At 41.6% G+C, this 17,164-nt stretch overlaps 1 protein-coding gene across 2 annotated transcripts in view; it reads left to right on the plus strand.

Moving 5' to 3' along the window:
• Positions 1 to 17,164, plus strand: part of LOC307250874 (cyclin-dependent kinase 17-like) — a 34,044-nt gene that overhangs the window by 9,408 nt on the left and 7,472 nt on the right. The window contains exons 1-6 of one of the 2 annotated variants that reach the window (XM_080028138.1): positions 2,062 to 2,116; positions 2,231 to 2,379; positions 8,573 to 8,740; positions 9,561 to 9,694; positions 14,241 to 14,366; positions 16,158 to 16,214. In XM_080028138.1, coding sequence (XP_079884264.1) covers positions 2,253 to 2,379; positions 8,573 to 8,740; positions 9,561 to 9,694; positions 14,241 to 14,366; positions 16,158 to 16,214 — 612 coding nt within the window. In that variant the 5' untranslated portion in view covers positions 2,062 to 2,116; positions 2,231 to 2,252. Of the gene's footprint in view, positions 1 to 2,061; positions 2,117 to 2,230; positions 2,380 to 8,572; positions 8,741 to 9,560; positions 9,695 to 14,240; positions 14,367 to 16,157; positions 16,215 to 17,164 lie in introns of those variants that run through there. The other variant, XM_080028137.1, reaches the window with a different exon arrangement.

Below are 17,164 nucleotides of genomic sequence, written 5' to 3' on the forward strand. Positions count from 1 at the left end.
CCACCAAGGCACTACATCGTACAGTAACTCCTTCGCCAATTTGGGCTGATGCTTCTCCAAGTCTCGACTGCAATCCACAGCACTTCTGATGATCTGCCAAATGCCAAATATTCTTTGTTTCAAGCTTCTCCAATGTAAGGATGTTTGGCTTTTTCGGTTTCAGGTTGTCGTGGAATGAATATATTTGGCTGTGAACTGCTGGTTCGTCAGAAACAGGCAATTTGGAGAAATGGCCTTGGGGTCTGCATGGGAACTTAAAATGTTTGTATTTTTCACAACTATATGACACTTTAGACTAGCTGGAAGGAATAATTGACCGCTGATTTCATAATGAAAAATATTGCTAGTAGCGGCCCTATTTTGAGACTAATTATATAATCATGCTGTAATCATGTGTCCTGTCCACAATGTTCAGGGTAAAAGAGTTGAAGTAAAGGGAAAATCTTGGCTTGGTTCACATGATTCTAAGTATGTTTCAAAACAAATGTCACATTCTCATTTTCTAATGAAAGTGATTGGAAACAGTTCTTGTTCCGTGCAAAACGTTCACTCTTAAGCTTAGCTGAATATTATATGCTTCACAAGTCTAGGTCACGCTTGTTAAATTGTATCTGCCCAAATCATTGCCTTTTGAGTTCACAATTATGCGTCCGTAATTGCAATTCCTGCACCACAGTTAAACCGGAAAACACTGTGACCTGGGGACGCACCAAGAGGGAATTTCATAAAAAAAAAAGTCTTAAACTTTGGAAGATCCCCACTTATTTTTCACTGCCAAAACCTCATATTTTCTTATTTGCTGAACTTTGAATGCATCTTTTACTTGACAGACAATGGGGCTGGCCCTAATCAATCAAAGGAAATTACTTTTGGAAGCGATCTCTCCGTGGCTAGTATGAACAGGAAGACAAATGACAGCAAGCATAAAAACCTTTTGAGAATGACTTCATTCATATCATGAACATTTAGTGGGCAGACTTTGTTTAAGCCATACCCCGTTCTGCTAACATTTCCTCCAACAGTAAAGTAAATCATTTGAAATGATTTGGATCCGAGTTAAGTACTAGCACCTTCACCTTAGTTCAAAATCCAAGTTATGAGTGATATGTGGAAGGCAGAAAGGCCGTCACTAGACAATATAGTTGACAGGCAGCGTGCCCCAAGGAGCTGCACACTACTCATGTGTTATCATGTCTGGCTTTACTCATCATCGCCTAAGTCACACACTTGTTCAGATCTGCAGCAGCAATAAGGAGGAGTCATGATCTCTACGTTTACGGTCACAGGGAGAGGCTGATAGTAATCTGCTCATTCATAAAATTTCCCAGATCTCTTTTGTATTAATTTGAATTCTTTAACCACTCCTCACACACATTCTCTCTCTCTCGCTCTCTCTCGCGCTCTCTCTCTCTCTTACTCACTCACTCACTCACTCACTCACTCACTCACTCACTCACTCACTCACTCACTCACTCACTCACTCACTCACTCACTCACTCACTCACTCACTCACTCACTCACTCACTCACTCACTCACTCACTCAGTCACTCACTCACTCACTCACTCACTCACTCACTCACTCACACACACACACACACACACACTGTCTCCGGCTCCGGCTCTCAAAATCGGTTGCTCTCATGTACACAGTAAATGCGGCTGGAATGTGTGATGTGGACCCGATGCGGCCCGGGCTCGTCCTGCTCCATTCAGCAGCAAATCCCCCTGGTTTAGGATTTGCTTTTACAGTCTGCTGTGCCAGGGAGCGTAGCCTGCTCTAAACTCACCCGTAAGAATCTCTCACCGAGTTGTCATGTTTTCCCAGGGGGGAGGAATGTAAAGTAATATGCCTGAATGAGCTGAGTCATAATTAACGTCAGTGTGCTGATTGGTCCTTGTTCGCCCAGTCGGCTACCTGGTGTGTTACAACAACGTGTTTATGGTTTTGGTTCTCCTCTTAATGTGGCATTGTGAAACATGGCTGCGGGCGGATGACGATGGGATGTATTCTTTTATTAAATTAAAGGTTGTTTTAAATTTCACAGAATTTATCAGTGAACTGTCAGGGCCCCGCATCAACACCTCAGCTCGCACAGACAGCCGGAGTATTTGCTTGTAACTAAAACAAATTGTATCTATTCTAATGCTCACATTACATCGGGTACAATCCCAGCTCCACATATGTCATTGTTAGCTAATCATTTTTTAATAAATGTTTATATCTCTTAGGCCTCCCCTTCCCGAGAGCTCCATGGAGAAGATGAAGCGGTTCAAGCGGCGTCTCTCTCAGACGCTACGAGGCAGCCACACCATCGACGAGTCTCTGTCAGAGCTGGCTGAGCAGATGACCATAGAGGAGAACGGCCTGAAGGACAGCGGTACGTTTTAGAAAAAAGCTGTTTTTTAATATATATATATATTGATGTGTTCCGAGTTACAAAAGTGGGACGAGTCGCCATCTCCAGAGGTATTTTTTGAGTATGGTACGAAGGGGATTTCCTGGATAACTTAAGAACAGTTGAGAAGAATTTCTACCTGTTTGTTGTTTTGTTATTTCATCATCAATTTGGCATGCAAAACAGTTTCGACATCCATGAGTCACAGCTGGTGTTGCAACTGAGGAGAAGATAATCAACCACACGACTTGAAACAAAAGCCGGTCCCGACATGACATCTGTAATATCACTGGCTCTATCTCTCTGTTAAAGACATTAGGGTAGGGGGAATTTCATATAAAGTTTGATGATATGGCGATGGTATACATACCAAACATACCATATATATATATATATATATAATCTCTGAGTGTATCAGGCCTTTTGGGAAAAGCAGAGCTGCTTTATGGCCATTTTGGATCTTCATAGGATTTCAACAAAGTTTGTGCTGGCAGGCTGGAGTTTTCGGGTTCTCTAAGTAAATGTACTTTGTTATTTTATATAAAAAATAATGCAATATGAAATTGCATATAAAGTGATAGAGATCATTTTAGATGTGTCACCCACTACATACCTATACATTTATTGTTGATGTAGGTGTTCCGTAATTGCTTTAACAATATGATTAAGTACTTTTGTCAAGACCACCCAATCGCGACCAAGTCATGAGCAAGACAAATCCAGGGTGGAACAGACCAGGGCTAGTCCCATACTGCTCTGGGGCTGACAGCCATAATAACAGTGGCAACATTTAGCACCCCTATCTAAAGCTGAGTCCGTATCTTTGTATCCAACACTATCATCTATACTATATATCTTTAGCCCAGCTTGCAGTAAGCTTGACGATTGGTTATTATTTTCAGAAAAGCACCTTGGGAGTCGTGGTTCACTTTTGTCCTAAAGCTTTTTATTTAGGCTACACCTTAGCCTTGGAAATCCGTAAAGCGAATATGACATTTACAGACAAATCCTTCCCCTTTTAATTTATTTAAAATCTTTTTTTATTTTTGACAAATCTTCATTGACAATAGTCAGCCTGTGTGACATGACTATTTATTTACTGTACTGTAGACACACTGTGTTCCTCACTGGCAGACACTCTGGTCGCTTTCATCATTAGATCCAGCTGGAGGCTGCGGCCTTCAAGGCGTCAAAATATAAGCGAAGTGGCACAATGGCTTATCTCTGCTGATAGTCACTAAATCTGCAGGGAGCGAGGAGGCGGGGGGCGGCATGCCTTAGTGTGCTAACTTGTAGTTGCTATGGCGCTAAGGATCTGGAAACATTTTAGAGTTTCCATGACATTGCCAAGGCAACTTGGATGACTTGGTGAAACCAGTCAGGCATCTTGATGTATTTTCCCACTTTTTTTCTTTTTTTTAAATGTGCATCTTTCAGCTCTTCTTCGTTCTTCTCTTTAAACAACTCCAGCCCCCTCCTCCTCCTAATCGGCTTTCAGGCCTGTACTTAGTTTTCCTCTCTTGCCTTTTGTCCTAAAGAAAAGTTGTTCCCCTTCTTCAATCAATCAGATAGTCCAAGTCCGAGCCACCACTCCCCCCCCCCCCCCTTCCCCACCGCCCTCTGAGAACTAACTGGGCTTTGTAAAGAGCTTTTTGTATAGTGATTAACACCAGGTTTGGCCAGAGTGTTCTGTGTGTGTGTGTGTGTGTGTGTGTGTGTGTGTGTGTGTGTGTGTGTGTGTGTGTGTGTGTGTGTGTGTGTGTGTGTGTGTGTGTGTGTGTGTGTGTGTGTGTGTGTGAGAGAGAGCTGGCGTGAGGGGATTTTTGCCTCCTGTATAACAGTGAGTAGGGTAGAGAGGAGACAGAATGGAGTAGCCGGATGACATGAGATCTGAACGCAGTGATTGGGGAACACATTCTGGTCCTGATCTGATTATATAACACTTCTAACTCAGGCCAGCAGCAACAGCAGCTGAAGGGAGATCAGGGAGAAGTGGCATAAGGACCTGAGGTTACATCGGGGCTTTGTACATTTTCTTGTTTCATGGGAAATCTAGGAAATGGCTCATTCTGTGTTTAATAATGTTGTTGTATGTTGTGTCGCTGTTTGTATATTGAAAACACAAGATACATCCATGCAGACAAAACTGTTACGTAGGGAAATCTGTGTTCTTCTGCGCACGTACACACACATGCACATGCACACACACAGTACTCTGACGCAGACCTGAAATGGCAGTCTGAATCTTGTGAGCTTCATTTTTGCAATAACATGTAAGTCTAAAATATGAACTAAGATGTGTCAGAAAGAATCAGAAATATAGGGATAGGTTGAGATGGGAACGTGGTTTTCTTCCTTTCAAAGTTCATGAATCTTGTTAACTATGTATGGTGGACATTGTAGATCTAAAATGAAACATGACAAAGCAACTACATGACTTATTTTTCTGCCTCGGGGTTGATTTAAGTTTAAGCTTCACTTGACAGAACAGTTGCAATGTTTTTTTCCAGCTTGAAGATCAGGGCCAATGGTTGGCGACAGCCCAGTGAGTCAGGGTTGCATTTATCTAATCGTGTGGATGACAAGTCTCAGTGAAGGAAAGCACATTCAGTCAGATGTTATCCAGTCCAAAATAAATGTCTATTGAGGCCAGCAAGACTTCAGTGACTGAAACAAAAATATAAAGTGTTGGCAAAAAAACATTAACAATGAGTAGGGTTGATTTTATCCATTGATGAAAATACATGTCAATGTGGGAATAGCAGGCCATCCCCAAAAAAGCTCCAAAATTACTATATTATTATCATTCAAAAATATGAGGACACTTTTTTCATAAAATAATTATATACGATGCAATAAGAAATATGACTAATATTGTGAATTGCTATTATTTTGGCAAGGATAATACTTGACATGATATTTTCATAGCATGCCATGCCTAGAAAATACAGATAAATGTTCCAATAACAATGTAGGCTTTATCATAAAATAAATTGAGAAATTGTAAAAATACTTCTCTACATTTCTTTTTTCGGCTAATTGAGAGAGTGCAAAGTGTTCCATAATATTTATGCATCGAAGCACGTAAAAAAAAGTCATTAACAGCTAAAAACATCTTTGTCTCTGAGCCCGTATTCACAGACACAAACTAATGTACCTGCTCCATAACCTCCTCTCAAACTGTTGCCTAAAGGCCAGGACACACCGGCCCGATAATCGCCGCCGTAGAGTTTCGAGGGGACAGAGACATGAATCTGTTTGGTGTGTGCCGTGAAATCGGTCGTAAATGTCGTCGGGCTTCTTTTGAGCCGATTGAACATGTTCAATCGGCGGCGGACAGTCTTTCAGTTTGAGCAATTTCATTTGTGGAGGGCTAGCGAATCAGTGAAGCCCGGAAGTGAGGCGGGTAGCACAAACGGCTAACAACAGTTAGCCATCGTTTTAATGTGTTTGTTTCTTTCGTTCAGCGAGTACTCACATGCATCAACCCTTGTTGACTGCTCGACACCATACTCGACACTCTTTGCTAAAAATGGTGCTCTTTATGGTCCATAAATATAAATACGTATTTCTATCTATTGCTGTGTCTGAAATCGCACACTTAGGTAAGTGCACTTACATTAAGTGCACTTTATTATCCCTACAGTACACTTACTTATAGACGCAGTGCTCTCATTTCTACAGTGCACTGTCCCAACTGCTGTCGCACACCTGCCGGAAATGACTTTGCATTTTGACGGTACTTCTTCGGTGGTATTTTTTTCTGCTTGTGTTACCGATAGCCAAAACAGGAAATACAATCGCGGAAAAACAAAAACAATGTGTAATTTAACTTTTGTAGAGCGCGTCTGTCTCCATGGTTGCTTCAAGCTCGTCTATTTTGATTTTAATGTCCCGTCCTCTCCGTTACGTAGGCAAGATGGCGGCCGTTGAGTGTGGAAAGTGTCCATCGCTCCACACTCAAGTTTTAGACCGTTTTGAGTGCACGACCGACGAACTTACAGTGCACTGCATTTTGGCACACTCTCCGGTTTTGCACAAAGTGCACTCAAAAAAGTAAGTGTAAGTACAGAAGTGCGCGATTTCAGACACAGCATATGTTTATGGTCTAGAGAGCCGTCCCATCATTTCCGGCTTCCGTATTTTTTCGGGCCACAATACAGATTAGCGCCGCCTGCTGTTATGGAGACATTACGTCCCGCGCAAGCGCAGAGCGTACGGAGAGGCAACAGTCGGTTTGGTGTGTTCTTTGCACTTTTTCGGCCGCGACGGGAAGACTGGAGCTCCCTGAATCGGCAGTCACCATTTTCGGGTAGTCGGACTGGTGTGTCCTGGCCTTAAGGTCTCGCCCGACTGTTTTCCTCTCTGGCTGTCTGCTAAACTGCCCGTTTCTCTGGGGCTCCATTTTCTCCTCACAGTCACAGTTGGTGTTTTAGTTGGTGTTACTCAATACATGATAAATCTTTCACCCCTGTCGGCTCCATTCTCGCTTTTAGATGAATGCTCCTTTGTAGACCGTAGACCCTTTTCTCAGGCCAAAATACACTGCTGAGACTGCAAGACATTGTATTGTGTTGAGGTGCTAGACTCTCTCCCTTCTCTGCTTTTTTTTGACATTGGCTGATAGTTACACTGGGAAATGGACCCCGGTGTAACTTCACCATCTCTGTTTACGATCAGGTAGCCCTGGTTTCAGTGAGAGGCTGTAGCAAATTAAGATTAGACTGGACCGAATTACATTGGGTTAGAGGTAACATTATTTGGATGTATAATTGTTTTAGTTTAAAAAATAATATCTAAAATTCTCTTTTTTAAACTTTATTTAACAAATTCAAATGCAGTAAATTTTACCCTACACAATAAATTTGTTTAAGCGATTGTGTTAGAAATAATCAGTTCCTTAGATTGTATTGTCTTCATTTCTCTGTAGAATGTTGGATGTTGGCACGCCTTTTGTTCTCGAACATCAGTCTTGCTCTGTTCCGCATCTTTTGTTTCTCCGTTTTAATGATAAATAATTTATTTTGTTAGAATCCATATATAGAAACACGCTTTACGTGGGATAGTGTTTTTATGGCGTACATTTGAGTATTTTACTAAGTCACACAACAGTGATATTACGTGTACATCTATGCATTTGTAGATTATGAGTTAAAACCGCTTATGTAACAGCGATTATTTTATGCAGTCTGATGTTATGCTCTTTAAACAGTGATGTATAGATTGTGGATCAGAGCACTCTTTTGTCAGTTAGCTAGGAAAGTCTACTCTATAAAATACTCTACCTTTTTTAAATATAATTTAGGTTAATACACTTTCAGCCAACTACATTTTGAATGACGCTTACTGAGATTTAGTAAATCCAAAAACAGTGTAAAAAGAATCATAATAGCTATAGTGCGAAACATTTAAACATTTTTTTATAAATAATAAAAGACAGAAAAGTATGAAATAAATCATATTTTGATTAAAAAAGTGATAGACCTTTTATCACCTCCTAGTGTCTAGTCATTGACCTGTTAATTTGTTTTGGGGGCATGTTATGCTGAAAATGAAGTAGTCCGAATAATACAAATAACACATTGTCCCAAAGTGCAAAAGGGTTTAGCTGTTTGGAAAGAACACACTTTCTCGATTAGGCAAACCCAGCCAATCATGTCACAAAGTGGGTGTGAAGGTTGGATAAATAGTTTTGGAAAAGTTACAGAAATTGTCAGAGGACCATACTGACGTCTTTAGAGAGGAGGTGGACCTGAAAACTATGAGGGAGACAAAAGGTATTCACTGCTGTGCATATTGTAAACTTTAAATATTAACCCAAAGGTGCTCTGAGGAACTCTCAGTTTGTGTTAATTCTTTCACCCCCTTAGGACAAAAGCGGTAGTGTTTTTACTAGGCCAGCAGTTGTTCATGGGTGAGCGTACCTATGACAAAGGCATTGAGAAAAACTATATAAAAATAGCGTTCTTTGCACTGATGATCTCATTTGGTGTTTAATGTCATTTATGATCATCGGAGGAAAAATTTGCTTGTTTCAGAAATATTGAAATGTTTCTCGTAGCAGCTATAAGTTTCTTCGTTAATTTAATTTATAAAATTCAGTGTTTGTTACAAGTTACATTCAATCACATTTAGGCCCGTATGCTTAAACATTGTTTTGTGTCTTCTTCCCCAGAGCCCATAGTGAGGAATGGTCGTCCTCCGTCGGCCCACAGTGTCCACTCCTTCCTCCACCAGTACACAGGCTCCTTCAAGAAGCCTCCGCTAAGACGGCCGCAGAGCGTCATCGGAGGAGGAGGAGGCCTGGGCTCTCTGGTCATGCCTCGCAACGGCAGTCGCCTTGGTGAGACTCACTCACTCACTCACTCACTCACTCACTCACTCACTCACTCACTCACTCACTCACTCACTCACTCACTCACTCACTCACTCACTCACTCACTCACTCACTCACTCACTCACTCACTCACTCACTCACTCACTCACTCACTCACTCACTCACTCTCTCTCTCTAACGGACACTCTCACACACACACACACCCTCTCTCTCACACACACACACACACACACACACGAAAAACAGGTGCTCCAACAAACAAAAAAACGTTGCTCAAGGCATTTTTTTTGTGCAGACACACAGAAATATCAGTGCAATCCTTTCATTGTTACATTCAGTCAAATGATATGTCTCTTCCTAAAAAATTTATTATAAAAACAACGACTCTGAACACGTACAGCAAACCAGCAGCAGCTTGGATTCTCAAACCAGACTCAATATTTAAATTCACAACATTACCTTAATGTAAACATAAAACCTGGAGAAAAGGCAGGCCAAGGAAAAATTATGTATGGATTTGTCTTGGAAGGCCTGGTGGCAATGAAACAACTTTTAATCTATCAGTCAAACTTATTAAACCTAACATACTTCTTCTTGTGTGTGTGTGTGTGTGTGTGTGTGTGTCCTGTCCTCTGCTCGACACAGCCGGGAGCTTGATAAGAACAGAGGGGCTTGTAAAAAAAAAGTGTCCAAGAGAGTGTTTTGCTTCCCTGTTGAAGTCATCAGCGCCGACCTATCGCCACCACTGACAAACTCAGCCTCTCACACTCTCATTCTCTCTCTCCGTGTGTGTGTGTGTCCGTGTCCGTGTCCTTGGTGACTCCAGATATCGTGCACGAGAACCTAAAGATGGGCTCAGACGGCGAGAGTGACCAGGCGTCGGGGACTTCCTCCGATGAGGTGCAGTCGCCCACGGGTGTTTGCCTGAGGAACAGAGGGAACAGACGCATCTCTGCAGAGGTGGGATCTTGTTTTTCAGACTTCAATTCAGTCATTGTTAAGCCTCTCTGCTTCTTCAATGGGGGACATGTTGTGTGGTATATGAGTCACAGTCTACTATGACTGGCTTTGATGTAATGAATCGTGACACATTGATTCATCTTAGGAATACCTGGCCCAAGGTCTGCTTTGTTTAGTTAAAGCGAAAGAATTCTGAAGGGTTAGACAATAGACCCTTTTCCCTAATGGTTTTTTACAGCTCTATTTGTATCCCTGAGTTGGCCATGCACACACAGATGTCCTCGGTTGCCCAGTGCACTCATAATCATAGCAGGATACATGCATGCATGCACGCACACATGCACGCACGCACGCACGCACACACACACACAGTCAGTCAGTCAGTCAGTCAGTCAGTCAGTCTATGACCCTGTTTCCACCTGGCATTAACATCTGACTTTTTGAATCTGGTTACAAGTGGACAGCTCTCAGTCCGTGTGTTCCCACTTGTATTTTCAAATGTGACTTCTCTGTCTACTTGTGATCGGATTCCATTTACCCGCGCTGTATTTAAATCAACACGTTTATCATTTCCGTTTGCATTGGTGTTTTTAACCGGTGGGGTTCAAACAAGTAAACATACAGGGCTGTACAGTGCCACAGTTTTAATCGCATTTGCTGTTAAAATGCATTACATGCGAAGATAATTACCAGTCTAGGTTGACGAGATATGCTACTGTCTCATTTAGACAAGGAGGCGCGATGCACAACACTGCTTAGAGGGCTCTCGCCAAATGCGGGAAATATCATAGGTAGTATATAAAAGTAAAAACTCTTAGGCGAGTAAGTTATTACGCCTCTTTGGCTGGTGAAAGATGTGTTTGCGGGGCGCCTTTTGTAACGTCTGCTACACTCTTGTCACCACCACCACCAGTAGGCTACACCGGCGGCTTTCTGTATGAAGTTAAGATACTGTATGCGAACAGAATATTTCCTGTGCGCCTTCACATTAAACGCCTGTTACTACCGAAACGCGAGTTGACTTTTATTCTTAAGCAGATAAGAACAGGAAGTCGTTGCCTTGCAGCTCTCCAGTCAATAGCAGCGATTTCCGTGTTTTCAGATTTACGCAGTGAAATGAAAACAGAGGAGTAAGCTTGTAATTTGCAACTCGTTCATGAGGCTTCTATAAAAGCTGCATGAACGCCAGTGATGCATTTTCAACGTATTTCCGCCCAGGCAGGGGGCAGCAGTTGAGTAGGAGGTCCCTAAAGTGGACAGGAGTCACATTGGTGTTTCCACTACCAAATGAATGCGAACACAAGCGACACAAGCGACGTAAACCACCTCCGAATGTGGTTTTTGTGATCCGATCTCAATGCGTCTTGAGAGTGTTCTCACCTGTAGTTAGAGCTGTATTCATGTGATCGGATCACAAAAACCACATGTTAATGCCAGGTGGAAACGGGGTCTATAAGGAGCAGGTAGATTTTGACTTTCCTCTGGTGGTTACATAATGTCAACACATTATGAAAGGACTTGTCTGTGATTTTTTTCTTAAAAAAAAATGTAAACACAAGCAGGGGTTGCGTTCCGAATCGCATACTTTCTACTATATAGTATGTAGAAAAAAGATTTATGATGTCCCGATTCTTGTGGCCAGATTTAGGATGGTTAGAAGTACCCGGATGTCCTACTTCATGCGGCCAAGATTGTTAGTGTTGAAAACTGCATCCTATTTGGCCGATTCTGACCCACAATCCAGTGCGCACGTGAAGTGACATTACATCACGAAGCCTCCATATGAAAGCAAACGGGGATGCGACGGATATAAAACCAAGAGGCAAGATCAAGGCGCAATGTTATGATGAAATAAGATGGTAAAGTATGTCCCAATTATGCCTACTGCATCCTAACTAGATTCTTTTTATCGTCGGATGTAGTATGTAGAATAGAAAAAAGAAAGAGTATGCTATTCGGAACGCAACCAGGGTGTTTGATTTTTGCACAGATTAATCCAGTGCAGCGTTATCCTCATATCATATATCTCAGTCTGTGCTTCATATTACTTTAACAACAACACAGGCAAAACTTTCTCATTTTCGTCATAAATTCTGACGTGATATTCGGTTGTTTCTCTCTTTCTTCGCTACACTTAGCCAAGACCTGGTCCCTTCAATCCTTCGTAATGAATTCTAATTGGATTTAAGGATGACCGTGCCGGTACACTTTCACAGTGAAAGTGAACAACAGAATGACCTAGTTTTCCTTTTTCATTCAGTTGAATGATGATCAAACTTACAAAAGAAACCTATGAAAGATTTGGTTGGGAAATAGATTTGTAATCCCTTATCATTTTAACTGTCATTTTGAGCTTTGCCAAAATATTAAGTGATGTAAAGTATACTACAATCCCATATGCAGTAATTAAGATGTGTTGAAGGGACCAGTTTTTTTTCTTTAGTATTGCACACAGTATAAAATGAAATATGGTTTGAAACATTTTACAAATACAATTGAGGATATGCAGCCGCAGGTTTATTTCTATTCCTACAACAGAACCAAGCTAATTTAATATAAAGAAATTCTTAAACAAAAACTACTTTAAAACTTTACTGTGTTGGTTTTGATGTGTGGTTACTTTTGACTTCTTGCCAGTGAACCACATGCTGTGCACACAGTGCCTGCTGAGCGATCATGCGAGGGAAAGTCTTGTGATTGGGGAACGCACACATCCGCCGATTTTTATTGGTTGATTTTATGGTATGGCCTCTGGGGGATTTACGAGCAGATAACACCCATGCAACAGTGCAGGGAGGAGAAAAAATACCCTTTACTGTGTAGTTTATCAGCTTACTCCATTTAGGGCTTACCCACACACAGAGACATGACACATCACCTCTCGCTGTGTACCAAGAGTGTGTGTGTGTGCACGCAAGGCACAGCACGCTTCCTGTCACTGTTTCACAACCAGAAAAGTTACAATACAGTTACAGTTATACTCCGATTATGTCTTTCTTTTTTTGTGACACTGAGAGGATAGAGAGATGGAGAGAAAATGAGGAAGAGTGGAGAAAGCCCTGGGTCTCTGTGCTCAGGTAGAGGTATGAGGCGTTTCCGTTTCTGGAGAGGAAGCAGTGCTGTTTTGGGATTACATCACAACAGATTACAGTAATACGGTCCAGATGGGCCCCTGTTGTAACAGATTAGGACGAGTTGATTGGACAACTGGAGGGGGGTGGGGGCTCAAAGGTTAGGTGATGGATGGTATCACTCGCTCTGGGCACTAAGCACTCAAACTACAGAGCGGCAGAGCTTTCATTCAAAAATATTAAAACAATCTGGTACATTATGGGAGGCTCTTCGTTATTTATGACTTTGTTTATATATCTTCACCATTTATTTAGAGATGAAACAATAATTAAATCAATATGAAATAAATATGTTACTACTTTGATAATCATCTATTTTTATTTTGTGATATGTTATTGTATGAAACTTTCCCCCTATTTTCTGACATTTTATAGACAAAGTGATTAATTGAATAAACGAAAAAAAGAGTCAAATAGTTAAAGTAATCAGCGGTTAGAGCCCCATATTTGGTTTATTTCTCTCAATAAACCAAGAATGTAATAATTTGAAAAATGAATAAAAAAATGTTGCAGCAGTAAACATTCAGCATCAGAGTATCAATTATTTTACATGAGCAGTAAACAAGTTCACATATTCACATTTTAACTGCTTGTGTTCAATTTAGGGCACCTAAGTAAGAGAGTGAAAGGGTCAGTTCACCAGCCCACAAGTCAGTCGCCCCTCAGTTGCAGATTAAACAACGAGCTTGTTTTTTAAATGTGTCCAGCGTTACCTCAGAGGGAGTGGAAGTAGATTTAAACCAGAGAGAGGGAGAGAGAGAGAGACCGGATTAACAGTAATCTAACAAATAGAGGAAATGCATGATGGGAAGAATCCAGACGTTATTTTGTGAGTGAGTGTTTTTTATTTTACATAACCAGTCATGAGGATCATGCTTTAGTACTTTGTTGCTCTTGGAAAGACTTTACCCCGAACTCTTCCACAGACCACCCTTTATTATGTACACAAGACTGCACAGACGCATGCTGCTACACTTGTACTTATACACACACACACACACACTGCCCTCTCTGTTGACCGGTGAGGCCTTTAACCTAGCTGCTTCTTACATATTCTACAGGTTTACTTTGGGTTTCTGCCATTTTTTTTGTCAATCGTTGGTATTTATTCAGAGCTTATGCTGTTTGCTGAGGGTTAATTCCTGTTTTTCCATGGTTTTACAACATGTTGACCATTTGACACTATCTTTTGTGTGTGTGTGTGTGTGTGTGTGTGTGTGTGTGTGTGTGTGTGTGTGTGTGTGTGTGTGTGTGTGTGTGTGTGTGTGTGTGTGTGTGTGTGTGTGTGTGTGTGTGTGTGTGTGTGTGTGTGTGTGTGTGTGTGTGTGTGTGTGTGTGTGTGTGTGTGTGTGTGTGTGTGTGTGTGTGTGTGTGTGTGTGTGTGTGTGTGTGTGTGTGTGTGTGTGTGTGTCTAGGACCTGAACAAACGTTTGTCTCTGCCGGCCGATATCCGGTTACCTGACGGTTTCCTGGAGAAGCTGCAGCTGACCAGCCCGACCTTCAATGAGCCTCTGAGCCGACGCTCCCGCAGAGCATCACTGGTGAGAAAAAAAATAAAGATGTGTTAAATATATTATAAGACAGTGAGTAAATTAGAGTTTGGAAGAGTACTCAAATGGATAATTAATAAAAAGTAAACCTGTACTTGCTGAAGTGTTCTTGAGCAAGACCCTGCTAGCTTCACACACAGGTGCAGTACTTTAACTGCTCAGTTAATATTACTGTACTGACACACTGCTGTAACAGGAAATGTAAGCTCTTCTTTAGATCCTTAGCTTAAAGCTGTACTAATTAGCATGTTTATATTAACAATGAACCAACAGAGAATTGTCCTCTGACTATGGTTCCCTTCATCTCTACAAAGCATTTTTAATGTTTCTCAGCTCATTTTGTTAAAGTCTAGCCAGATCTTTTTCTCAGGAGGTGGTGGAAACCAAATTCAAATCTAGAAGAAAGAATATTGGACACAAATACAAAAACTTTGCCTATACTTGTTTTTTGCTCAAATTACAGTATTAAAAGTCTGCTGAATTAGCCATTTGTGGTTCATGTTTACACATTGCAACCATAGATATATCCAGACAACTATCACTGGATCACTTTGATACTGAAAAGAAATCATAAAAATGTGATGATTCTCAGGCAAATTCTGGAGTTAAAATAAACATGGGCTCATTTCGGCCCAAGCTTTTCTCTATGATTTCTTGGCACATTTATGGACATTTATTTGCAGTGGAAGTTATGACTGTCAGAGTGAGGTTTTTATGCATATTGTGTCACAGGCCAGGTGTGTAAATTCCTGTTGTTATACACCTGCCCCTTTTACCTCCTACCACACAAAAAAATGATTGTTCTTGGCTAAAGATTATTAAATACCTGACACATAAAGGTACTTCACCACAGTCCTACTCATTGATTTTCAACAATGGTCTATTATAGCCAACGTTATTAAAGGGAGATGTGTCGGTATGAACTGTATGGCACTATCTTTTGGGACATTTTGCAAGTTAGGAAATGGACAATAACAATTGTCAACCTTCAAACTGCTTATGTAAATGTACAGTACTGCGCTGTCCACGTCTGAAAGCTAGCGATGGCGATTTGAGAATCAACAGAAGGGGAGAGAAAAATGAGACAGAAACAGAAATGTGATCGGGAAGCGGCTGCAGAATATAACGATAGCAACCAGTTCTGTTTTTGTTTTAGACGCAGCAAAAGAAACAAAAGTGAGAGCTTGCATGGTGTCATGTGTCTACATTAGTACCTCAGAATTCACTTCATCAGAAGCCTCAAAAATGTTTTTTTTTTATTTGAATGTGCATCTGTCAAAAGCAGAACGCCTTTAGATTGTGTCTACGAGTCACACAGACCTCTCAGCTCATGTGTCCTACATGCTGTGCACAGGGTCAGTTTAAAGTCTGGCTTTTGCTGGAAGGGCTTTTTCCTGACAACTCAAAACAACCTCAGACTATAAGTACCCTACGCCAAGGAAAAGCAGCACATCCAGACAGTTGTTGCCAATTATTTTGACTAATTGTCGGAGCTCTTAGAGCATGTGGGAGTTTGTCATCGTGTATTAAACACGCTTTGTAAATAAAGTTTGCCTTCCCTGCCCTTTAAACAAACACATTGTAAAAGCCAAAAGCCAACGTTCCTTTGTCACAAGAGATCAGCTGTGATGGCGGTTGAGGGGGGCGTGTGACCTCCTTACGTCCTCCCCTCTGTTGCTGTGAGGCCGTCAGAAGGATTTGCCGCGGTGTCTGTAAGCTTGTCAGGGTTAATAAAGACGCCACCCTTATTAATGCTGTTTGTCCTTTTTCCCTCTCATCCAGTCCGAGATTGGATTTGGGAAGCTGGAGACCTACATCAAACTGGACAAACTGGGGGAGGTACGTGAACATCCACTGTTCAAGCTATAGTGCGTAACTTTTTCATATAAGTGAATGTCCGTGACATTCAAGCCATCGCCAAATGAGTTGACACAAAGTTGATTAAGCCTATCGGCTCCACAAACCTCTCTCTGTATTTCCCAATATGGCAGGATTTACTAACTGGTGTACCTCATTTAGATGCACCGACAGTGTTGTATTCCTCAGAATTCCTCACGGGGGCAATAGATTTTACGCACTATAGCTTTAACCTTGTTCTCATGACAGGTACTAATGTTATAGTGGTTATAGTCAGGGGTGCACATAACTTTTTTAGTGAGTTACTCAGGTGAGTACCAGGAGATGGGGTTTGGTACTCACCCCATATGTAGCATTGTTTTAATAAATGCAGTCTTCCTCACTGTCCTCCTCAGTGTCTCCTTCGCTGTCCTCGGCTTCAGCTGCTTGTGTTGTAGATGATGAACTTGCTGCAGTCACTGTTATCACTTGTAGCCAGCTGCATTTTAATGGGTGGCAATAGTCTTGATATTTTTAACAGTATTTCATGCCTCCATGCAGATCATCTGATATGAAACTTAGCCAGTTTCACAAAGGAGATTCCATTTTCAATACACAACTTCTTAAGCACAGCAGTGTTCTTTGCTCAACCTTTTTGTAAATAAAACTGTAGAAGCTTGACCACGCAGCGATTGAATGTCTCACAGTAAGGAACGTTGCGATCAGCTGATTTTGCGCAGTTCTCCAGTGTGTGCGCAGTGCACAGAATGTGGACAAGGGAGTCTCCAACCGCAGCCAGCCGGCGTAGTTTTGGCACAATTCCGTTGTACACACCGACGTTGACGGCAGTCCCGTCCGTGCACACAGCGACCAACTTTGTCGTCCAGTCATCCAAGCCTGCATCCTGAAAAAGCTTCACAAGCCCATCTGTTATTGCCTGCGCGATTCGGTCG

Source organism: Ammodytes marinus (genome assembly GCF_949987685.1).
Source record: "Ammodytes marinus genome assembly, chromosome: 5".
Classification (NCBI taxonomy): Eukaryota; Metazoa; Chordata; class Actinopteri; order Uranoscopiformes; family Ammodytidae; genus Ammodytes; species Ammodytes marinus.